At 41.9% G+C, this 26,105-nt stretch overlaps 1 protein-coding gene across 2 annotated transcripts; it reads right to left on the bottom strand.

Annotated features, from left to right (window-relative positions):
- Window positions 1–1,336: 1,336 nt before the first annotated feature.
- LOC136612751 (gamma-glutamyl hydrolase-like) lies at window positions 1,337–25,612 on the bottom strand. Of its 2 annotated transcripts, none has more exons than XM_066593381.1 (10): window positions 25,533–25,612; window positions 23,630–23,737; window positions 22,684–22,798; window positions 13,341–13,391; window positions 13,108–13,192; window positions 12,227–12,365; window positions 6,239–6,345; window positions 6,071–6,164; window positions 5,868–6,005; window positions 1,337–3,593 (listed from the first exon to the last, which is right to left on the bottom strand). In XM_066593381.1, exons 2-10 carry the CDS (start codon window positions 23,727–23,729, stop codon window positions 3,472–3,474), a joined length of 951 nt encoding a protein of 316 aa, XP_066449478.1. In that variant the 5' UTR covers window positions 23,730–23,737; window positions 25,533–25,612; the 3' UTR covers window positions 1,337–3,471. The 2 variants fall into 2 exon arrangements, with proteins under 2 accessions (XP_066449478.1, XP_066449479.1); XM_066593382.1 differs by lacking the exon at window positions 25,533–25,612 and adding an exon at window positions 24,310–24,435.
- Window positions 25,613–26,105: the final 493 nt, after the last annotated feature.

Genomic DNA, 26,105 nt, shown 5'->3' with positions numbered 1-26,105 from the left:
TAGTGGAGAGTTTACTTCATCACTCTGCATTTCATCTGACATTTCATTTTCCTCTGTGAATACACTGGAGAAAAAAACTATTTAATAGATTTGTTTTCTCCTCATCACCTTCTACATTTTCTTCTATATTATTTATTAAAGGGCCAAAACTTTCAGTATTAATCTTTTTACTATTTATAATGTTAAAGAACTGTTTAGGGTTAGTTTTACTCTCTTTGACAAAAAGTCTCTCTGTCTCTATCTTTGCTGTTTTTATCTGATTTTTACAATTAGTTTTTTCCTTAGGCATTTAGAGCTTCTTCGCTGCTTTCTTGTTTTACCAGATTAAACACTTTATTTTTGCTGTTTATTGCCCCCTTTACTAAGCCATATTGGTTTTCTCCTATTGTTAAGTATTTTATTTCTTTATGTATGAACCTCTCACAATAAGTAATCGGGCTGTTTTTTAAACGTTTCCCATTTATTGTTTTTACTCTTATTCTTGAGGACATTATCCCAATCAATTAGGATAAGGGCATCACTAAGCTGATGTAACTAAGCCTTCCTAAAGTGTAGTATTTTCATGGCTTCCTTATAAAACTCTCTCTTGAAGGACAAGTTGAAATGTATTACATTATGGTCACTATTTCCCAGAAGCCCCCCAACCTGCACCTGTTATTCTGTCAGGTCTGTTGCTTTGTATTAAGTCCAAAATGTCCGTCCCTCTAATTGGGTCCTGCACAAGTTGGGTAAGGCAATTATCTTTAGTAAATCAACAGAAAGTTGTTACCTTTATGAGATCTGCAGGTTTTGGCTTTTCAGCTTATATCCAAATAGTTAAAGTCCCCTCTAATAATTACCTCATTCTGATTTGCTGCTTCATCTGTTTGCTTCGTCTTTTCCATAACTACGTATAGTTGCGAAAGTTGGACGCTCAGGAAAACAGACAGAAGGAAAATTCATGCATTTGAACTTTGGTGCTGGAAGAGAACGTATAGGTAGCTTGGACTGCCATGACAACGAACAAGGTAGTGTTAGATCACGTCAAACCGAAAATATCATTATAGGGCAAAATCATCAAACAGCGTCTCTCTTTTTTTGCCACGTGATCCTCGCTAACTCATTGCCAACAGTATTGATGCTTGGCAAGGTCAGTAGAAAGAGAAGATCAGGACGACAAAGAACAAGATGGTTAGATACAATCAAGGCCAACATGAACAAGTCAATCACGGAACTGAAAGAGGCGGTGAAAGACGGGAACACGTGGAAAACGATTACCATTCAGTCGCATACAACTTTCGGTCACTCTATGGATAAATATCTATTTGCTTCAATAATAGATTTTCAGTAGCGTCTGTTACTTCCAGTTCATCTACTTTATTGGTCAGACTTCTAGCATTAGTCACCGTGCAGTTTAGAAGGTTTGGTTATGTTTTATTTGAAGTTTATCCCTATTAACTGTTCTGCCAGTTCCATCTGTACTAACCTCTCCCACCACTCCAACCCTATTCCCATTACTTAGTCCCAGGTCACTATCTACACTGTCTTCCCCACTATCTCTGTTTGCTCTCCCCCCAGTCCCTAGTTTAAACACTCCTCCAACCTTCTAGCCATCTTCTCCCCCAGCACAGATGCACTCTCCCAATTGAGATGCAGCTCATCCCTATGGTAGAGCCTGTAGCCAACAGCAAAGTCAGCCCAGTTCTCCAAGAACCCAAACCCCTTCTTCCTACACCAACTCTTGATCCACTTGTTTACCTCCCTAATCTCCTGCTGCCTTTCTGCTGTGGCACGAGGTACAGGTAGTATTTTAGAAAATACTACTTTGGAGGTCCTTGCCCTAAGCTTACATCCTAGTTCCCTGAAATCCTTTTTAAGGACCTTCCACCTACCTCTAACCTTGTCATTGGTGCCAATGTGTACTATGACCACAGGATCCTCACTGGTCCATCCCAGTAAACGTTCAACCTAATCCACGATGTGTCAAACTCAGACACCCAGGGCACAGCTGACTGGTTTCCGCAGACCCCGCATGGATGTCCATCAGAAGTAAGGCAGAAGAAGTAGTCGCTGTGGCCAATCAGAGGCTGTAGTGTCTCCGTCTGAACTCATGGCATTAGTGCTCACATATTGGGCGCCATGGTGCCAAGAGTTCCAGATGGTGACACTGCGGACTTCCACCGGATGTGCAAGTCGGGGTCGTGGGAGTCACTCAGTTGTGTCCTTGGGCCCAAGACAAGTGAGTATGCTCTCTTCTCTTCTTTTGTTTTATAACGGGCTTTGACATATTTTTTTCATAGTGACACAAGCCTCGTAGGTTTTGTTCCCGATTATTTGACTCCTCTATTAGTCCATGGTTATATCCAATTAGCCATCACTTCATGGTTTATTTTTCATAATGTTGAGTTGTTTACTTTCCATCTTTTTCCTCTCTCCCTGTGGATTTGACAGGTTCATAGTAGATTTAATGAGCTGCTTCTTAATTAGCTTTGTAGACTGTAATTAAAGTTATCAAGTTAAACATAGCAAACCTAATAGAGAGGTATACACCAGAGGATGAGGTTGAGACTTGGACCACAGGAGAGCAGAATATTGGAGCTCTTGGAGCAATCACTTCACTATTCATCTTACTGATTGTAATTTTTCTCTGTAGATGGTAATTGACAGCATTGTAGAATACAACAATTTAGACTCTGTTCACATGACAGCTACTATATGCCAGATGCATTGTAAAAAACTTTTGTCAGCAGCAGCACAAATGTAGAGGACTACAGGAAGTAGTCCTCAACATTTATGAGCTGCAGCTTTTCCCAACGCACCACACCCTCCAGCCACTGACTGACAGCCGTCTGTCTATTATTGTGCATGGAGAGACAGCAGTCAATTTGTGGCTGGAGGGTGGGGTGGGCAAGTTGCAGTTCATAGATATCAAGGACTACTTCTGTAGTCCTCTAAGTGAGTGCCACAACTGATAAAATGTAAGTTCCTGACAAACTACTTCAGCGATACATAATAAAGACATATAATTTCAATCAGTGTGCCTATCACTATCTGCTCCCCTCAGAGAGGTAAGCATAAAGGGGGCAACAAATTCCCTTCAAAGAATGTGAATTGTTGTGGACTCTGCGGCACTGATGAGGAGGGAGTAGGCAGATATTATTGAATTTGGTGATTGCTAGTGCCCATGGTGCCAGCTGCTGGCATTAGTAGGTAAAAGAGCGTGATGGTTTATGCTGCCTATTGAAGTCTAGAGAGAGCAGAGGGAAGGGTAAGGATGTGAGGAAGGCACTGACTTATAGAGACGCTGCAGCAGCTGACTGAAAATTATAGATATATTCTGCAAAGGGGGAAAACTGGTAATAAATACAGAATACGGGTGATATAATGTCCATTGATACTGTTATTCCTCATGGACACAAACAGTAGGTTTTCATATAAAAGTGCGAGTCGCTATAATACTGCTTAACAGTGGTGATTATTTTTCACAGATGACTAATCAAAGAAATACACTTGCTCGTAGCCACTGATATTAGCGGTGTATGTCGGTCGCCAGTTATAGATCAGAGCGGATTCTTCCTCTTTAGTGTTTGAGAAGTGATTTGGATTCTTTCGGGCTGTGAAAAAGAAGAAGGACACTGATAAATCTTCAGAATTATTTTATTTTTAGATGGGAGATCCTCCTGGTCTCCAGTCTACAACTGTTAGATCATTGGCGAAATGAAGATATATTTGCTAACTGAATAATACAGATATTCTAGCTGCCTAGTGAATACATTTTATTGGGTTGTCCTATTTGGATTATCCTTTTTGATAAAAAGCCCCACTGAAAATGAGTTGATCACAAGGTATCTGGCTGTTGGAACCTCCATTGGAAGGAATTGGTAATTGGAAGGAAACCCTGGCAGCAAGTGTTCAATTTCCCTGCAGTGCCTCCACAGGGCAAATGAAGCATTACAAGGTACTCACTGAGAGCTTTCTATTTAACTCATAGGTCCTCCAGAAAGGAAAGTGTTTTATTGTGGCACGTTACATTTAATTAAATACAGGGTGTTCCCCAAAAAATGTATACACACTTTAACAGCTCTTAACTCACTAATTCACTGGGAAAAAGGAACAAAAACTAGTTTAGTTGCCCATAGTAACCAATCAAATTCCACCTCTGGAAAATGAAAGCAGAGACCTGATTGGTTGTTTTGGGCAACTAAGCCAGTTGTCCTTTGCACCAGTCCCCCCCCCCTACCCCCCACTTGATTTTTTCTCCTTTTCTGGTTTAACCGATTAGAAATAATGGCTGATGTCAGACTGAGCTTTGAACAAAGGAGATTTATCCTAAAGTGCTGCTGAAACTTTGAAAACGGTTTCGAACAGTTTCAAACAAATCCACCTACATGATTTACTATGAGTCGAATTAGAGATAAGTTTGAAGTAGATGGAACTGTTCAGAGAGTCCACAAGAAACGTTGTGGAAAACTGCGGACATCGACGAGCCCCACAAAGCAAGAAAGGTTGATGGAAAAAAATCTCTAGAGTCCAAGAAAATCTGTGTGACAAATGGGCCAAGAGACAAGAATTTCAAAATCAACTGTCCATCACATTTTGAAGCGCCGTCAGTAAAAACGCTACATTGCAAGAATAGTCCATGATCTCAGTGAAGATGATCCAGACCGTAGAGTGCAATTTTGCGAGAAGTATTTGTCAAGATATGCAGAAGATGCAGATAACATTGAGTTACAGAGTGCTGCAGCTTATCATCGAAGGACTTAATCGGACCATTCCTTTTTTGACGGTACTGTGACTGCTACAATTGACTTGAACTTGCTGCAGCAATCTGTCATGCCATGCATTCAATGGGACTTTGAGGATGAGGAGTTTTATGTCCAGCAAAATGGAGGACTCCCACACTACCATCATGATCTAAGGGCCTCCTATGATTGGAGGATTGGAAGAAAAGGTTCAATAGAATAGCCCCCAGGTTCACCAGACCTCACACAACTAGACTTTTTTTATGGGGATACTTAAAGGGCTAGTTTGGAAAAAAAACACATTTTTCCATACCAGCCCCCATCACTTGAATGTCTGTCACACTCTGGAGGTCTCTTCTGTGTATTTCACTCTCTTCCATACTATGCAATCTCCTTATCTGTCTCATCTTGATGATTTTACTTTCACTTTCAATCAATCCCATGATGCATCAGCCCAGCATTATTTAAGGCTATATGATTTTTGCCTGCTTGGGGACAGTTTAATTATAATTACCTTCTATATTCACCTAAAGAATCTACAGGCTATAAGTATATAGTCAGGAGGATGAGCTCTGATCTCCTCTATTATACCTGTATGGCAGGAGCTGTGTAGTCATAATTTCTGTTTGAAGGAATTACATGTTTATAAACACATACTTTATAATCCTTCAAAGTGTGTAGACATTTTTTTAAAATAAGGCAGATGGAACAATATTTCTGCAGTGCCTTCTATTGGACACATTTTTTGGGCACCCCATATATAATATTAAGTGGTAACGACTAAACCACCCTAGAAGTGATAATAATTATTAACTTCAACCATCTTATATAATATATACCAATAATAACCCTTTTGTCACTCAACAGTAGAGATACTGTAGATAATATCCACTAAGCCACCCTACACCACCAGGGATATCATAGGAGTACTATAACTAACCCTTAATCACCCTATGTAAGAATGTGGGCTGTAGTATACTTAAAAGGTTAGTAAAGTAAGTATAGTCAAAGGTGATGGGGAATTTTGTAATCGATGTTGTGAGCACCAATGCATTTAGAAATCTCATTTTATAAATCCCGCGTTTACTTCTGATCGGGGCAGATTTTTTAGTGAAAAACTTTTTAAAAAAAGGTTTACATCATTACCTTCATTCACGAAGAAATTTGCAATATACTGCGATATCCAAATGGCATTGACTGAGTGCGGATAGGCGAGATCACTGCGCCACTGGAAGCGGTTCACCTCTGGATGCCACTGCACTGCATAGATCGGATAATCCCGAGCTGTGGAAGTAGAAAACATCAGTTTGGCTGCTATAACCAAGGAATATGCTGCAGGGAATGCTCACCCTCCAAGGTGGATATGAATTCAACACCATCCCGATCATGGTTTGTGGACAGGATACGGTAAAATGTAGAGAGCTTCTCATTGGCATGGAAAGTCTGAAAAACAAGAGGAACGGTGCTGTAATGGAGAGTAGAGCCATTTATTACATCTGCCATTGGGTCACTATTACCTTCGGAGTGATTCCAAAATGGTGGAAATTTGCTGTTATATTTTCTCGTGCGACTGCATGTAGTAACTCCAAGGGAGCGTGATGGAACATTTTGCTGGAAGAGACATCTGTACCAATAAAAGACAACCACAAAGTATGGCAATTAAAATAATGATAGATATGAGAGAGAGATGAGAGAGAAATGAGAGACAGCTATAAGAGATTAATAGAGAGAGAGAGAGAGATGACAGAAAGATATGAGAGTAAAGGCTGATTTAGACACAACGATTTCGCTCAAAAATCGCTCAAAGTCGTCTTTTAAATGATAATCGTTGTGTGTAACTGCACTGACATCATGCAGTTAAGCCGTCACTCTTTGTCTGAAAGGCAATGATATGCCTTATCAGGGATTCACGCCGGGATAAAGCTGATACTATTGTTTCAGCTGTATCCCACTCCCTGAACACAAGAAGGGTATGAAGAACACAGCGGCCCCGCTTGTCTTCTGTATCCCCTGCTCGGAGCGCTCAGCTTTATAGCAGTCGGGCGCTCCGAGCAGAGAACAGCTGGATGCAGAAGACAAGCGGCACCACTTCACCTTGCACTGTAAAGGCACACAACGATTATCGCTCAAAAGTCGCTCAAAAGACATCTTTTGAGCGATAATCGTTGTTTCTAAACAAGGCTTAAGAGATTGAGCGAGAAAGAGAGATATGAGGGAGATATATGAGAGGGAATGAGAAAGATATGAGATAGAAAGACATGAGAGAGAAAGAGAGAGATATGAGAGAGACATGTGAGAGCGAGATAGAGATATAAGAGAGAAATGAGAGACATAAGAGAGAATGAGAGAGAAAGATAAGAGTGAATGAGACATAGAGAAATTAGAGAGAGATATTAGAGAGAAAGATGAGATGATAGAGAATGAGAGACATATAAGAGAGATATTAGAAAGAGATGAGAGAATGAGAGATACATATGAGATGAGAGATATGAGAGAAAGAGTGAAAGAGAGGAATGAGACAGAGATACGAGAGAGATATGTATATGAGAGATAGATATGAGAGACAGAGATGTGAGAGAGACAGATATGAGAAAGAGATATGAGAGAGACATAGGTATGAGAGAGGCATAGATAGGAGAGAGGCGTAGATATGACAGAGACGAGAGACAGAGAAGAGAGAAAGCAATTGAGAGAATGAGAGGAATGAGAGAGACATGAGAGCAAGAGTGAGAGATAGAAAAAGAGACAGAGATGAGAGAATGAGAGAGAGATATATAAGAGATATATGAGAGATATGAAAGAGATATATGAGATATAAGGGACAGATATGAAAGCAAGAGAGATATGAGAGCAAGAGCGAATGAGAGAGAAATACAAGAGAGAGTGAATGAGAGAGATATGAGAGGAAGAGAAAGAGAGATAGATATAAAAGAGATATTAGAGAGAAAGAATGAGAGAATGAAAGACATGAGAAAGAGATATCAGAAAAACAGATAGATATGAGAGATATCAGAGAGAGAGATATGAGAGAGAAAGATATAAGAAAGCGATGAGAGATAGGAGAGAGATATGAGAGCGATATATGAGAGAGAGAGATATATGAGTGAGATCATGAGAGAGAAAGAGTTAGATATGATAGTTATATATGAGGGAGAGAGAGAATGAAAGAGAGATACGAGAGAGATGAGAGACAGATATGAGAAAAAGATAGAGTGGGATATGCGAGAAAGAGAATGAGAGCTATGAGAGAGATATGAAAGATATTAGAGAGAGATATGAAAGAGAAAGAGAGAATTAAAGAAAAATATATTTGAGAGAGAGATGTGTTAGAGATATGGGAGACAGAGATATGAGAAAGATATAAGAAGGATATGACAGAGACATAGATATGAGAGAGAGATATGAAATAGAGATATGAGAGAGAGACTGATGAGAGAGATATAAGAGAGAGATACCAAAGAGATAGATATGAGACAGAGATGAAAGACGGAGAGATATGAGAAAGAGAGACAAGAAAGAGATAAAAAGAGATATATGAGCAAGAGTGAGAGAGAGAATGAGAGAGATATGAGAAAATGAAAAGGAAAGATAAAGAGAGATATGAGAGTGAGAGAATAACATAGATATGAGAAAGACATGATAGAGAGAGAATGAGAGATATGAGAGAGAAAGAGAGATAAATATACATAGATATGAAAGAGATATTAGAGAGAGAGAGATATGAGAGAATGAGAGGGAGAATGGAAGAGAAAGAGAGAGAATGAAAGTGATAGAGAGATATTTGAGAGAGATGTGAGACAGAGAAATATGGGAGAGATATAGTGATACTGTTTCCCCCAAAATACAATCTACCCCAAAAATAAGCCCTAGATGCATTACATTAAAAAAGGAATACATTACCTAGCAGGCTTGCTCCAGGTCCTTCCCGCTGCTCTCCGGAGCTCCGACACGCTTATTGCAGTCCTCGGCCACCCACAGAAGATCACTTTGTGGTTACGGGATTCATAAAACCCACTTATGGGAAGCAATGGCTCTGATTGGTTCTCGAGCACTGCTTAGGCAATCACTGCAGCGCTCGATGAACCAAGGCGGTGGCTGTGATTGGTTCATCAAGCACTGCATTGATTGTTTCTTTGACCGCTGCTCAGCCAATCACAGCCATCCCGTTGTAAAGGCGGGATTTATGAATTGGCCAATCAATGTAGCGGCTCAGCCAATTCATAAATCCCTCCTCCACAATGCAATGGCTGTGATTGGTTCCTCGAGCGATGCTCAGCCAATCAATGCAGTGCTCGATGAACCAATCACAGCCATCACATTGGCTCATCGAGTGCTGCATTGATATCAAGCTGAGCAGTGCTCGAAGAACCTTTGGAGGTTATGGTTTTCTCTGTTTTAAAAGTAAAGTTAAAGGGGTTGTGCGGCCATAAACATTAGGTCTCATTACTTCTGTTTGCCCAATACAATGCACTTTGTAATATACATTGTGCATTGTAAATTAGGCAAACAGAAGTTATTCACTTACCTCTTGGCTGCCCCCCCCTGTGTTGCTCCTCGGTTGCCATGGGTTCCGACAAGTCTCTTGTCCTCTTCTTGTCAGGACGACGGGGACAAGCTTCTCCAGCACAGCTCTGCGCATGTGCAGAAGAACTTCAGCCGCTGGGAAGCTCAGGGGAGGCGTGGCTGCTGGCTCTTCATCTCCAAGGTAAGAATGAGTGGAGGGGCGGGCTCTCGTGGGGGGGTGTGTGGAGAGGGAGAGATGGATGGATGGATGGATGTGTGCAGGGAGGGGGGGTGCAGTGATGTGTGTGTGTGTTCGTGGTGTCTGGAGACCGGCTGTCAGAAGTCCCGGGGGAAGGGGGGGGTGTGTGGAGAGGGAGAGATGGATGGATGGATGTGTGCAGGGGGGGGGGGGGTGCAGTGATGTGTGTGTTCGTGGTGTCTGGAGACCGGCTGTCAGAAGTCCCGGGGGAAGGGGGGGGGGTGTGGAGAGGGAGAGATGGATGGATGGATGTGTGCAGGGGGGGGGTGCAGTGATGTGTGTGTGTGTGTGCAGGGACCTGGCTGACAGAAGTGGGGGGGGGGGGTCATTGTGAGAGGGGCACTATGAGGGCATGTGTGTGTGGGGAAATGTTTTACTTTACTTTAGCAGGGGGCGGGGCCTGGGCGGGGAGAGACTGTAGAGCAGTTCAATAGAGGTGGGCATGTCGTGGGCGGGGCTAGGACGTGAGCTGAGGGAAATCCTGGCTTTTCATGCCTCTTACTACCATCGGGAGCGCGCACACAGAAGAGGGAGAGCGCAGAGCATTGTGGGAAGGCAGCACAGAGGCGCCATCTTTGAAAGCTGCAGTGAAGATCAGAATCTAAGGTAAGAAACTGACATTGCAGCTGATCTGCCGGCCGGTTTGAGCCCTTGTATGCTGTCTGTTACTATCCTTACTGAAAGGAAAGCAGCAGCATTATAAAAATTTTTACCCTGTGTGGCCGGACAACCCCTTTAATAAAGAAGATTACCCCACGTGAAGCCAAGTTTTACTGAAACTTTTTTTGCACATTGATTGGCTTAGCAGTGCCCGAGAACCAATCAGAGCCATTGCTTCCTGGAAATGGGATTTATGAGTCCCGAAACAAGGAGGTGATCTTCTGTGGGCAGCTGAGGACTGCAGCAACCGCCTGAGTTACCGAGAGCAGCAGCAGGGACCTGGACTGAGCCTGCTACGTAAGTAGTATAAGGCATTGTCCGAAAATAAGACCTAGTGCCTCTTTTGGGGCAAACATTATTATAAGACTGGGTTTTATTTTTGGGAACACGGTAGATATGAGAGCGATATATACAAGAGAGATATAAGAGAGACAGCTATGAGGAGATATATGAGAAAGAGGAAGATTTGAAAAAGACGAAGAGATAAAAGATATGAGAGCAAGAGCAAGAGAGAGAAATGAGAGATATATGAAAGAAATATTGTATTTCCCCAAAAATAAGCCCTACCCAGATAATAAAACCTGTCCTGATTTTTAGGAGGGGAGGGCCTTCAAATATAAGCCATTCCCCCAAAATAAGCCCTAGCTAAACCACATGAAAAAAAGCAATACTCACCTATCCAGCGGTGTCTGAGTGTCTCACTCTGGTCCTTGGCACTGCGGCAGGCTGCCATGTCCTCAGCATTGACCAGGTAAGTATAAGACCCCCGAAAATAAGACACTGTGCCTCTTTAAAGGCAAAAATTAAGATAACACGGTGTCTTATTTTCAAGGAAACACAGTATGAGAGAGAGAAAATGACAGACAAATATAAGAGAGAGGTAGAAACATGAGAGAGAGAGAATTATAGAGAGAGATATATGAGAGATATAACAGAGTGAAAAAGAGAGATATGAGATACAGAATGTGAGAGATATGAGAGAGAAAGGGGAGGGACTTGTTAGTTGTATAGTGCCAACTTATTCCGTAGCGCTTTCAGGTAATTTATTTATTACCCTCCACCAAGCTGAGTACTTATTTTACCAACCTCGGAAGGATAGAAGGCTGAGTCATCCTTGAACCTGCAACCTTCAGGTCGTGAGCGAGAGCTTAGGACTGCATACTGCTGCCTTAACACTCTGCTCTACACGAGAATGAAAGATATGAGCAAGAATGAAAGAGAGTAAGTGAGTTGTTTGAGAGAGATATGAGCTATAGATATGAGCTAGATATGAGAGAGAGAAAGATATAAGAGAGAGGAAGATATGAGAGAGCGGAAGATATGAGAGAGAGGAAGGTGTGATACAGAGGAAGATATGAGAGAGAGGAAGATATGATAGATAGAAAATTCAAAAAACAGATTCAGAGATCATTATATACAATCTCGGCGCTGTAATTTATTATCCCATTATTATCCCATATCTCAATGCACTAAAATAATAATTCAGGGATTTGTGATATCCCTGAGATTGGCGTAATTACAATTCTCGGGGCTCGAAGGTGATTAGGCTACATTGTACCTTTCACTAGTTTTATTGTTTAATAACAGTCTTGTCTCTGCTAAGAGAAGGAGGTTGAGAATATATGGTAATAGGGTGGAGCACATAGTCATCATGGCTTGTTGGGCCCTGGGCACAAGGGTGAACTTGGACCCCCGTGAACCAAATATACACAATAATTCCCCATAAGCACATATCAGGTCACAGCTGTCTAATTGTCCTAATGGTTAAACAGCCCTGAAGTTTATATACCTAAAGTAAGAATTTCAGCAGCCACTTGAAGGAATTTAGTAGAAAGTGAATCATACTGTCTGGGCCACCAAAATTCATAGATTTTGCAGGGCAGCACGAAGATCGGCCAGATAGAGTGTCTGTCAACAAATTTGTTGACGGTCTCCAGCAACAACCAACAGAAGTGTGAATTTTGTAGTCATATGTGTTTTCTTTGGATTTAATTTTTTTCCTCCCGTCCAAAACACCCGCAAGTGCAATAGCTTTCTGTAACAATGTATTTCAGATAGGGCCTGGTACCGATCCATTGCTTACCATCAGTGAGGATGAGTGGAAGGGATATGTTATTCGCTGACGTCTTACATAACAAGTCCTTCCCTGATGTCAAGGCAGTAAGAATCTGGAAACCCATACAAGTGCCCCAGATGGGGAAATAATTACCAGAGGATGAGGCCTGAGAAATAGACAAGAGAACATTAAACTAATTGCATATAAGCCAGTTAGATACATCAACCTGTTTTTTTTCCCGTTAACACTCCGGTCAACAATGATTGGAGAAGAACTGTAGATTAACATAGCTTTCCCGCCAAAAAAAACGCCTACTGTACCCTTTCGGAAGAATTAGCAGTAGAAAGCATCCAAAGGCATGGCTGAAGCAGTGGGTGGAATACTGGTATGGCATGTGCTTCAGATGCTAGGTGCCAGGGGGAGTCAACAAACCAGTCTGCTTTGGTATGGCTATTTAGATATAGGTAGCACATTGACTCATTGCAACAAGTTAAGGGATGCCTAGCTATAAGTGTAACTATAGGGGGTGCACAGATAGCAGTCATACCCAGGCTGTGGTGCCTGAGGGAACCCAAGAGCTCTTCTGTTGCATTAAAAAATCCAGATTATAAATTGCACATGGTAACCGGGGGCCGGTTACAAATTTTCAGTTGAGTCCAGGACTTCAAGTTATGCATCTATTAGCGGTTACCTATAAATATTACTATAGCCATGCAGATAATAAGATTACCTGAAGAGGTAAGTGATAGCAATAACTGCAGTCAGGCTTACATGGAAACCTCTATGAGGGAAGCTCATTGGGCAATAGAGGTCCATTGATTTTTTATGGGGTAACTGAAATGTTAAATACAAAATTTGCAAGATGGAGAAGATCACTCTTACATTGTATCTCCATCTTGGCTGCTTACCTTAATAGCTAGCTGATAAAATATGTCAGCGGTCCGAGAGAAGCTAGAATTGAAGACATCAACTGCTCCTCCAGGTAACAGGACTCTAAAGAAGAGATATGTTCATCATTATACATATTTATAATATGCCTGGGCCTGGAGGATCCCATAGAAGTCTACCAACTTTACAAGACTTTGGCCCAGGAGTTCTAAACTACACTTCTATTTATGGCATTCAACAACCCAAAACTCACCCATTGATGGAGTGGAAGAGATGGATGTATTCGTCCTCACTCAGATTCAATCTGAAATAATGGAAATATCAAGGTTTCCCATTAACATATTCAGATATGTACTGTGAGTATCCTATGCAATACAGAGGGTGATTCAAAAAGAATGGTGTAGTTGGCCAAATTCGGCTTTGGGGGGGGGGGGGTATGATTCATGCCGTCCGGGCCCTGTACTCCTGTCCTACCGCTAAAGTGCTGACTGATGGCGATCTCTCTGATAAGTTCTTAATTACTAACGGTACACGCCAGGGGTGCCCATTATCCCTGGTCCTGTATATTCTCATGGTGGAGCCATTGGCCGAACTAATTAGATCCTCCCTTGAAATAAGAGGGATCTCTCAAAATTCTCGCCAACACAAAATCGGCTTATTCGCCGATGACATTGTCCTTACAATGTCCCGCCCTCTTGAATCTCTGAGAGCCGTGCACCAGATTTTAGAGCAGTTCACCAAAATCTCATATTATAAACTTAATGTGGGCAAATCACTAATATTAGGTATAAACGTCCAAAAAGATTTAAAACATACAACCCAATCAGAATTCTCCTTCGGCTGGCAGACTAACTGCATCCCCTATCTAGGTACAATAATGTCAGCAGATTTAACTATGCTAGAAGAAATAAATTACAGACCGCTTCTAGAAACAATTCAAAAAGAACTTGACCATATATCGGGCATAAAACTATCCTGGCTTGGCAGGATTATGACTTACAAAATGAAAATCCTACCAAAAATATTATATCTCTTCAGAGTACTACCTATCTCCATCTCAAAAAACACTTAAAAAATTACAAAGACAACTATCTAATTATGTTTGGCAAGGTAACAAGCCACGAATGGCCTTATCGATATTAGCGCTCCACCGCAGGAAAGGTGGTGCGGACGTACCCAACTTGGAGAAATACTTCAAAGCCACCATCTTAAACCAAACCAGAAATTGGGTAAAAAGAGACGAGGCAATGGCTTGGGTAGGCATGGAGACGTGCATCAACAAATCTTCCAAAGGGGACCTATTACTACTTGCACCATCACTCGCAGCCTCGCCAAAAACTCCAAAACTAAAAATCACAGTTAAAAACCCATCTCCTATGGTGGCAACTTCCATAGAAATATGGAGAGAACTCACCGAAAAAGCGGCCATACATGACACTTATAAAAAGCCTCACCTAGCACTTGAGATACTAGGCCTGTTTGTTTCTGACCTAAACCTCGTAACATGGAAGGAAAAGGGAATAAAAGAACTGGATGACCTAATGACAACAAGAGGGATGAAACCCATCGAGCCCATAAGCTTGGAGTTCAACTTAACACAAAAAGACCACTTTAACTACACAAGAATAGCAGCCTTTCTAAAAAAAAATCTTCCATACACGAAATAAAAATCCCAACGACAGTTCTAGAAAAGATCACAACAATCCCTCCAGCGGGAAAATCAGACACTAGATGTTTCTATGATATCCTAACCGACAAAATAATCTAACCAAAAAAACACATATGCTTAGCTGGGAAAAAGAGCTAGGGGAGGTTATACCAATCGAAACATGGGAAAAAGCGTATAAAACGGCCTGTGGCTCCACCAAAGGACTGGGCATCCTGGAAACACAGCTGAAAATAAACTTAAGATGGTACTTTATTCCGTGTTTGATAGCCGCTAGATTTTTGCACAACAATGATGAATGTTGGAGAGGATGCGGTGAAAAAGGTTCACTCACCCATATATTCTGGGCCTGTCCCAAACGAAGAAATTTCTGGGAACCTATCCTGAACCTCCTAGACACAGATTTAAATATTCACATAGAAAGGAAAGGGAAACTAATCTTATTACTGGTCGAAATGAATAAATACCCTCCCAGAACTAGGTATCTGCTGGCTCACGCCTTTATGACAGCAAAATCCCTCATAGCTAGATACTGGAGAAACCCTTCTCCTCCCACACTAGACGAGTTCAAAGACCGTATGGCTGAACAACGTATATTTGAGAAATGGATGGCGCTGAGAGATAACGCTATAGGAAAACATAAAGAGATCTGGGGACTATGGAAGTAATTTAAATGAGCCTCAATTGAAAGGCCAAATGTTTATTTCATTAACATTATAGTTACATTCATGTTACATATTTCATAATTGCTGTTTAAAAAAAAATAAAAAATTGGGAGATGTCCAATAGATGACATGCAGTTTAACTATGATACTTTATAACTGTGGATTCAATGTATATTTTTATGTCATATAAAAATGTTATCAATACTCTGTCTGATATCCCAAATAAAGATCCAATATTCAAAAAAAGAATGGTGTAGTAAAGCTAATTTAATCCTACATAAAATATCATACAACAGCCAGAATGACATGAAAAGATAAAAGAAGTCTTCACGTCTGTAATGCACCCTACAGATGTTGGATGTGGCATCCATTGGTGACACGGCAGATGTCAAATCGGTAGTCTAGTTCTGCCCAGACATGTCCCGGCATATCCTTTATTATTGATTCCACTGCGGTGGAGATGCATTGTTTTAGGTCATCTAGTGTCATTGATGGCACCCACATCATACAACTGTAAGGTGCAGTAAAAACTAGAACAGTTCTTCTGACTTTTCATGCCATTTTGGTGTAGTGACTTGGCTTGAGGTCACTACAGTACTTCTGTGGTCACTTAATGGTTAAAATGTGTTTAATATTGTGCGTGTCAAAAGTTTTATGCTTTTCATATGCTATTCCATTCACCACTGTTTTGTTCACTGACAGTTTCCCGAATCCTCATTGGGTTGTGGGGAGTGACTAGGCAGGTAGCTGGAAGAAATAGGGCCTGTGATAGGGAGAGGAGTCCTCCGCACAGGTTGGACTAGGGTGATGGTATAAAAGAAAAGAGGGGGTGGAGTTTAGGGAATTGGAGAGAAGGCCTAGTCACAGGAGAATCAAGTTGAAGAGGTTGGAATAAGAAGGAAATAAGAACAGAGGAACCAGTGTGGTGGGAAGTGGAAAAGTGTGAGTACCAAATCCAGTTTAAGTGCATGGACAGAACGTCAGCAAGAGGGAGACAGAGAAATTAGAAGGGAGCAATCACAAGCAGGAAGACAGAAAAGGAAGAGATAAAAAAGTAAAGGCAATCTCACTAGTTAACACAAGAAAGTCAAGTGCAAAGCAAAGGGGACAATAGTGTAGTCCTATCAATAATTTCCTAAAGGTGAAGAAAAAGTGATCCATGTATTCAAATTGTAATCATCTATCTCAAGTAAAGGTATACAAGTTGTGAAACTGTCTCCAAGTTAAGATCTGTCTTGCTGCCAATAAAACGTCCTGTTGTTTTCACCATTTAATGCTGTTTCCTGGAGTCCCTTCCCATCATCTACAACATCTGCACTGAGTTACCACACTACACTTCAGGAGGAAAAAGACAATTCCCCTTTTATTTTGTGTTTTCCATTTTTTATTATTATTTTATCCGGAGTAGGTTTCGGCCTATATACGAACTGGAGTCATGAACTTGAAAAACCACCTTTTCTGCCCAGCTTCGTGGGTAGCAACAAACACCAAACTAGAAACACCATTAACACTGCAATGTTTTCCCTGCAGCCACGGTTTGTGAGAGAGGTGATAGTGGAGCCCCCGCCGCTGCCGAAACTGACACCGAACCTCCCCTCCGTGGACCCACTGGCTCATGGGCGGCCATTAGGGTTTACCAGCAGAACTCTGTTTCTTGGTTCTATTTTTGGAGCAGAAAAATGGTAAGCAAAGTTTGCTTTTTTTCCTTATTGCTTTCAATGGGTTTTCAAAAAAAATGTATTGCTTTAAGTTTCCTTTCGTTATGTTATATTTCTATTTTTTTACTGGAACAAATAGTGCTGCAGATTGTGCTATTTGTTTTGGTAAAAAAAATGAAAACAGAACAGAAGCAAACTTAAAGTAATCTGTTTTTTTTTTTTTAAAACCCATTGAAAGAAATGAAGAAAAAATGAAACGTTTAATCCCTTTAGTGGCACACCCAGAAAATCTCCAGGGCTTGCTGCACTGACCATGCAGTTAAACCCCGGAAGATTCCTGTGGACAGCTCTAGTGCTGAAATCAGCTGTCATCTGAAATCTTCAAAGGTTTTTACTGCATACTCAGCGCTGCAAGCCCCGCCATAATACCAACTGTCAAGACCGCTGATACACCTTTTGACGGCCTGTATCGGCAACTTATGTATGAAGAGAGATTGTGGGGCATGTTTATTACAACTGATACCAGCGTGCAATAGCTGCAATTGGCAGCGGTGCCGATCACGCTATTAACCCTTTAAATGCAGCTGTCAATTCTGACAGCCGTATTTAGATTCCCCAAATGATGTTTAGGGGTCCTGTACGGCCCCCACGCGTGAGATCACAGGGAGCCATATAGGTGTCATGGCAGCCTGGGTCCTTTTGAAAGGCACCACGGCTGTCGTAGCAGACTACCTATCAAGCCGCCCCCGTGGGAACAGCTTGATAGACTGCCTGTCAGATTACAGTATGTTGTAATGCTATGGCATTACATCATACTGCGGGAGCGATCAAAGCATCACTAGTTGTGGTCCCCCAGGGGGACGAAATGCATGCCTTAAGTTACATGGGATCATAAATCATATTTAACCCCATAACGACCGCCGATACGTCTTTTCATGGCCTGTATTGGCAGTCTATGTATGAAGAGAGATTGCAGGGCGACCTCTCTTCATACAGCGCGGACGTCAGCTGTTTATTATAGCTGACACCCGCGGGCAACAGCTGCAATCGGCCGTGCGGCCATTCGCAGCTATTAACCCAATGCCGAATGCCCCCAACACGTGAGATCGCAGGGAGCCGAACAGATGTGATGGCAGCTGGGGTCCTCCTGAAAGGCCCCAGAGCTGCCTTAACAGACTGCCTATCAAGCCGTTTCCGTGGGGTGGCTTGATAGACTGCCGGTCAGATATAGCATTACATCATACTGCGGGAGTGATCAAAGCATCGCTAGTTGTGGTCCACCATGGGAGCTAAAAAAAAAAAGTAAAAATAAGATCAATAAAGTTTTATTAATTGTAAAAAAAAAAAGTAATAAAAGCTTAAATCAGTCCCCTTTTGCCATATCTGTAATAAATAAATCTAAATCATAAAACAAAAATACATCATTGGTATTATCACATCCGTAAAAGTCAGATCTATCAAAGTAGTGCATTATTTACCCCACATGGTAAATATCATCTAAAAAAAAATAAAAGAACACCAGAAATGCACTTTTACAGTCACCCTGTCTCCCAGAAAAAATGCAATAAAAAGCAATCAAAAAGTTGTATTTATTCTAAAATGGTACCAACGTAAAATACAGGATGTCTCGCAAAAAATGAGCCCTCGCACAACTACATTGATGGAAAAATTAAAAAGTAGTACAGCAAAAAAAACCCAAAAACATACAAGTTTGGTATCGTAGTAATCGTACTGACCCAGAGAATAAAGTTATCATGTCGTTTTTGTTGCAGTTTGTGCGCCGTAGAAACAAGACGCACTGAAAGATGGCGGAATGTCGCTTTTTTTTTTTTCATTTTACTCCACTAAGATTTTTTTCTTAAAGTTTTTCAGTACATTATATGGTACATTAAATAGCACCATTGAAAAATACAACTCGTCCCGCAAAAAACAAGCCCTCATTCAGGGACGTCTATGGATAAATAAAGGAGTTACGATATTTTTAAAGAGGGGAGAAAAAGCGAAAATGGAAAAAAAAGGCTGTGTCATTAAGGGGTTAATACATACTTGCGAGATTAAATTGCATTGTTGACTGATTTAAAAAACCTGCCTGTCAGGCGTGACATGATAATAATATACCTGCCACTGAAGGGGTTAATTCGGTTTTCCTGCTCCAAAACGGCAGAGAAAGAATTCTGCTGGAAAGCCCCAACACAGGTGTGAACGCACCCTAAATCACGTATACTTTTGCACCATTCTTTTGGAATCCCCCTGTAATTTCCCCTCCCCATAGCCACCACCTTCAGGACCAGAAAGTGAATAAACACCATTCCTGGTTGATAAATGACAGCAGCCCACACATTTATATAGTAAGTACATACACTCACTATGTACAAACATATATACACAGACTACCTATGAGAACGTATGCATACTCACTATATATACATATCAATATCTAGCTGACTACATATGTGCACATATATACCGTAAATACTGTACATATACACATCACTAAGTACACATGTACGATGCCTCACTGGAAACCTAGCGGTACGTCTCCTGGGTCCTGGTCTCTGGACCCTCCACTAGGCTACTATTCTGCCCTTAGACACTAGAATTGGTGCTTCCACTTATGCCCCTCTATAGCTAAATAGTACCTTATAAGTAATCAGACATTCACTGAAAACGGCCATATACTTACTAACATAGGAGGGCAAGCGTGCACCAACCTCAACATGCAGGCAGCCAAAACTGCCACATGAGGGAGCCAAATCACACCTATGGAGGACACCGACGACACAGCCACTCACACAACCTCCTATATAGAGGGGGGTGGCTGTTTTCAGGGCATGTTTGTTTTTAATTTTCCCCTTCTGTGATACTTAGGGTGGCTTCACACGAGCGTGTTTTTGTGCGTACATAGGTGCACACCCATGTACGTGCAAAAACACGCGTGAATGCAGGTTTGTGCATTGTTTTCAATGGAGTTGTGGCTGCTGCCAGCAGCTCCATTGAAAACAATGGTCTGCCGGAACCCCTGCATTGTTTTTCAGGGAAGGGCTTTACATATAAGCCCTTCCCTGAAAAACAAAAATTTTAGTGTAAAAAAAAATAAAAATAAACTTACCTGTCCGCCACTGCCGTGTCACCTGCGGGGATGAAGAACACATCTGCTGCATGTGGCAGATGTTTCCTTCATCCCCGCTAGTAAAAAGAACTGTCTGCTGCTACATCTGCCACATCTGTGACAGATGCAGCAGAGGAATTCTTCAATTCTCTACCACAGATGTCACACATGACAGCTGTGGTAGAGGATTCTGCTGCTGGCAGCCCGTCAATTGATTTCAGGGAAGGACTTTAAATATAAGCACTTCCCTGAAAATCCAGTAAAAGTGCTGTAAAAAAATAGATACCTTGCTCCAGCTGCCGGGGCTCAGCCGCGTCTTCTCCTGCTGTCCCCTGCTCTTTAGTGCTGATCTATCAGCAGGTGGGGATTTAAAATCCCCGCCTGGTGAATGAGCTGAATGTGATTGGCTGAGCACCTCAGCCAATCAAAGGCAGCTCTCGCTGAATAAATGCCAGTGAGCACCTCAGCCAATCACTTTCAGTTCTTTAAGCAGGTGGCGATTTTAAATCCCTGGCTGCTGATAGATCAGCACCACAGAGCAGGGGGACAGCAGGAGAAGACGCGGCTGAGCCCTGGCAGCTGAAGCAAGGTGAGTATCTATTTTTTTGTTTTTTACAGCACTTTTACTGCATTTTCAGGGAAGGGCTTATATTTAAAGCCCTTCCCTGAAATCAATTGACGGGGTGCCGGCAGCAGAATTCTCTACTGCAGCTGTCATGTGTGACAGCTGCAGTAGAGAATTGAAGAATTCCTCTGCTGTATTTGTCACAGATGTGGCAGATGCAGCAGCAGGGAATTCTTTTTACTAGCGGTGATGAAGGAAACATCTGTGGCATGTGGCAGATGTGTTCTTCTTTCCGCGGGGGACACGGCAGTGGCAGAGAGGTAAGTTTATTTTATTTTTTACACAAAAATTTTTGTTTTTCAGGGAAGGGCTTATATGTAAAGCCCTTCCCTGAAAAACAATGCAGGGGTGCCGGCAGACCATTGTTTTCAATGGAGCCGCTGGCAGCAGCCACCGCTCTATTGAAAGCAATGCGTGCATTCCCTATGGTGCACGAATGTCCTATCTTTGCAGGCACGCACCTGTAAAGCACAGACGTGCACACACCATAGGGAATGCATTGGGGCTAATAGATGCTTGTTTTTGTGCGTGCGTATGCACACACAAAATACACACCCGTCTGAAGCCACCCTTATAAGTAATCGGAGGTGTGAATAAGCCTTGACTGGAGGATGGGAACAGGGCTGACAGATCTTCTGGAGAGACATGAGTGAGATGAGCTATGGCCAGCACCTTGGTGTCATCAAAGAAAGAGTAGGACATGGAATCCCTCTAACATTCTTGCAGTTGGTGTCTGGTTCTGCGTAAGCTACTATGATTTCAGTCAAGTAAACTGCTGTGACATCACAAGTGAATTTCAGTCAAGTATGCTACTGTTACATCAAAAATCAGTTCTAGCTACCTAACTGCTCTGACATCTCAAGTTAATTTCAGTCAGGTAAACTGCTGTGACATCACAAGTGGGTTTCCCTTTATGTATGTTACAGTGACATCTCAAGTAAAATTTCATCAGATAGGCTGCTGTGACATCACAAGTGGGTTTCCCTTTATATATGTTACAGTGACATCACAAGTGGGTTTTCATGAGGTATGTTGCTATGACATTACAAGTGGGTTTCCCTTCATACATGTTACAGTGACATCACAAATGGGTTTATCTTCATATATGTCACAGTGACATCACAAGTAAGTTTTCATCAGATAGGCTGCTGTTACATCACAAGTGGGTTTCCCTTCATGTATCTTACAATGACATCACAAGTGGGTTTCCATCAGGTTAGCTGCTGTGACATCACAAGTGGGTTTCCCTGCATATATATTATAGTGACATCACAAGTGAGTTTTCATCAGATAGGCTGCTGTGATAACCAAAGTGGGTTTCCCTTCAGGTATGTCACAGTAACATAATAAGTGGGTTTTCCTGCATATATATTACAGTGACATCACAAGTGAGTGTACATCAGGTAGGCTGCTGTGACATTACAAGTGGGTTTTCCTTCAGGTATGCCACAGTGACATCACAAGTAGGTTACCCTGCATATATATTACAGTGACATCACAAGTCGGTTTCCATCACGTTAACTGCTGTGTTATCACAAGTAGGTTTCACTTCATGTATGTTACAGTGACATTACAAGTGAGCTTACATCAGGTAGGTTGCTGTGACATCACAAGTGGGTTTCCCTTCGTATATGTTACAATGATACCACAAGTGAGTTTACATCAGGTAGGTTGCTGTGACATCACAAGTGGGATTCCCTTTGTATATTACAGTGACACCCCAAGTGAGTTTACATCAGGTAGGTTGCTGTGACATCACAAGTGGGTTTCTATGTAATCATTGTTACACTGTTGTACATTTTCAGAATACAAACAAGTAAGAACTAGACATCATAAGACATCATTATAGCATGAACACTTACTGTATACTCACCTGATAGGAACTACTCTGCTACCAGCTGACTCAAGAAACTTCACATAGGAGTCTGCAATATAGGTTTTTCCATACTGGAGAAATACTTCATCTGAGACCTCCTGAGTTATGATTCCTGAGAAATATAACATGCAGTCACATGTTTTCTAGTAAAGATAGTAGAAACCGTCCTCCCAGTGTGTCATGTTTCACCAGTCAGCAATAGAAAGATCTAGGGTTTATTAGACAGTCTTTTAGTGCCAGGAGCTGCACCCCATATGTTAAAACCCCTTAAGGACACGGCCTATTTTGGGGGATTTTCATCTCCACTTTTTCAAAAGCCATAACTTTTTAATTTTTGCATTGACATGGTCTTATGAAGGCTCGCTTTTTTGCGTGACGAAATGTATCTTATATCAGTACCATTTGTGGGTGCATATCATGTATTTAAAAGACATTTAATACATTTTTTGGGGGGAGAGCAAAAAGAGAAAACACATCAATTCTGCCATTGTTTTTTTTTTTTTTTTTACAGCGTTAATCATGATACATTTTTTTCTACGGGCGGATACGATTACAACGATACCAAAATTAGTATTTTTTAAAGTTTTTTTTCACTTTATCTTCCCATGTACAGAGCTCTGTGAGGGCTTGTTTTTTTATACCAAATATGTGTGGTTTTTAAAAGAAAAGAAAGATTTTATAAAAAAAACGGGAAAATGTGCAAAAAAGGGTTTTCTTTTGTTATATTTTTTTTACACGGTGAATGCCTGTGGTCAGAGGTCCGGACTGGTTGGGGACATGGCCTGGATAATTGCCGGGGTGCGCTTTGTGGGCCACCTTGCCTGTCCCTCTTACCTTCCCTGTAAAGTTGGCAGGTATGCGGATATCCTCATATATTACTGTCATCATCTCCAAGGTGCCAGTAAAAATAGGAAACGGACTCCACTGATGTTGCTCAGCTTACCTATTATTGGCCGTTCATTCTTTCCCAGAACGTCAGGGTAAAGCAGAGTGAAGCTCAGGAGGTAGAGGTGTACTGGGGCCATACAGGTGTACAGGACCATCCTTATGTCTGTAAGAGACCATTACACAAACATACAGTGAACCAATCACCTCCCTACAGCACTATGAACTGTATTTTTTACATTCACCCTCTCCTTGGTTCCCACAATGTCCCCATCTGAAGATGGCAAGTGTTTCCCATGTGATATTTTTGCCAGCCCCATTAAAAAAATGGGCAAAGCGTTCCAAGGGAATGCCCAAACATAAGACGTGCCTGTGATGTCACTGAGCGAATCATCCCTGCTCTGTAACACTCAGGGCTGGTCTTATGTTTGGTGGTACCTTCTGTTGACCCTTCCCCAATGAGGCCTACTGTCATACAGCATAGAAATAACCATTCTGTAAGAGGGTGATCGGTTCCGGCAGTGTTCTACAGATCCCATTTTCTAAGTGTATAAATAGTTACAGTTGACAAGGTTGGTCCAAGTGCTGCAGATCGGAAGGGCAGGAAGATGGTATATAGGGTTCGGGGCTTCTGCTGCGCAGCCAGTAGAGCGTGACTGTAGGAGAGTGAAGATGGTTCTGCTCTCTTTCTGCACGCTAAATTTGGGCTACACCCTATGTGAGGAAAGCATTGCTGACCTTGGCTGTGTGATTTGGATCCGGGGTCACTTTCGGAGAAACCCCTGACCTGTCTGTGGCGACCGGGCTCTTGAGAAGTAGCGCTCAAACTCCTGGGCGAACAAGCAATTGCTGTCCGACCTGTTTGGAACAAAGTTTGTCTGCAAGCAAAATGGAGTGGAAGCCTCCTTCCGATGTGACACAATGGGGTCGGGGCCTAGGTAAACCGCGTGACCACTCTTTTACCCAAAGGCTCCCTATCCTCGTGAACCCTGCTCCGAAACAGCTCCAGTCCTTGGCCCACCAATACCGATTCCCGGAAGGTGCCGAAAGCACGGAACCGGAGGCAGCAGTCCAAGCTCCCAAGTGCCAAAGAACGGCCCTGACCCGACATCTGCCTGCCGGTCCCAACAATTCCATGCATTACAGTCATACAGTACCCAAATAGCATTTAGTGCCACCACCATCATACACCGCAGAAATATTATACTGTACAATACCGCCATAGAGTGCTCACATCATACCAACATACAGTGACCAAAGAGCAGCTTCATACATCAAGTTATTTTAGGGCTATACCATTAAGTAAAACTATTGCATATAACTAATATTAGATTCGTGGTGGTCACAAGCTTCGGTTGTCAGCTGACCCCCTTTGGCTGATGCACTCTATGCGGCATGTATATAATGTATTTTCTATTACGCAGTCCTGCAATAAGTACTAAACCTAACGTCTATAGCGATATCTGCTGAAATCACCACCTACGTTTCTGGAGATTTTCAACATAAAGGTGCTTTCAGACTGAACGAAAGTGAATGATCATTCAGTCTAAACGCAAGGCAACGACTGGATGAATGATATGTGTTCACCTTTCGCTCGTCGATTCATTTTATGCAGGTATAAAAACCATCGCTGGCTCATTCACTTGTCATTTAGTTTAAACAGCAGTACTTCGGTCGTTCTCAGTCAATTATACAGAAATGTGAAAGACTGAACGAGCCAACGATGTATCTGCCTATATAAACAGGCAACGAGAGCGAATGTGTTTGCGGTGACGTCAGTCACGCATTCAAATGAGAATCTTCCCATCTAAAAGGACCCCTAGGTGTCAGAAATGGCTGATAACAGAGGATACTAGATAGACTTTAGGCTTATTGCCTATTTAAGACAAATGACAAGAGATAACACAGAACAATGTATGATACACACAGAACAGGAATCTTGTAAGGAGCTGCAGGTTTACCTCCAGGATCACAAGACTGCGCTCTTATTGACTCACTGCCGGGAATACGTCCAGGAAGAAGAATCTTCTGAGCACTTACTGGGAGGGGTCACACTAAGGAAACAACACTCAGAAGTCAGCCCTGTGGTAAGACACTATTACCCAAATCAGTGGCACAGCTCCAGGAAGTCTAATAGAAGGAAAGAAATGCAGAACATTGGGTCTGAGAAATCAGGATTTATTTAACACCAAGCCAAAAACGTACATAAACATAAGGTGACAATAGTCAGCAGATCCGATGTCTTTGCAATGCACTATCCAACCAAAAGTAATTGGACAGCTGATCAAGAATCAGAAGTAGTATTTATTTTATATGTTACTACTTAATGGGGCACCTTTGGCACTAATGACATCAGATCCTACTGTGGCATACTTTCTACTAAAGTCTGTGACACTTGAGCTGGTATTTCCCTCCATTCATCCTGCAAATGTCTGGCGATTTCTATCAAAGGTGATGCATCAGCCTGTCTGCAGCGGTGCAAGAAGCATCATCATTGGACAGTTGAACAATGGAAGAATGTTCTATACAGTGAC

The sequence above is a fragment of the Eleutherodactylus coqui genome, chromosome 2 (assembly GCF_035609145.1).
Source record: "Eleutherodactylus coqui strain aEleCoq1 chromosome 2, aEleCoq1.hap1, whole genome shotgun sequence".
Lineage (NCBI taxonomy): Eukaryota > Metazoa > Chordata > Amphibia > Anura > Eleutherodactylidae > Eleutherodactylus > Eleutherodactylus coqui.
This window is presented reverse-complemented; position numbering and strand designations above follow the sequence as displayed.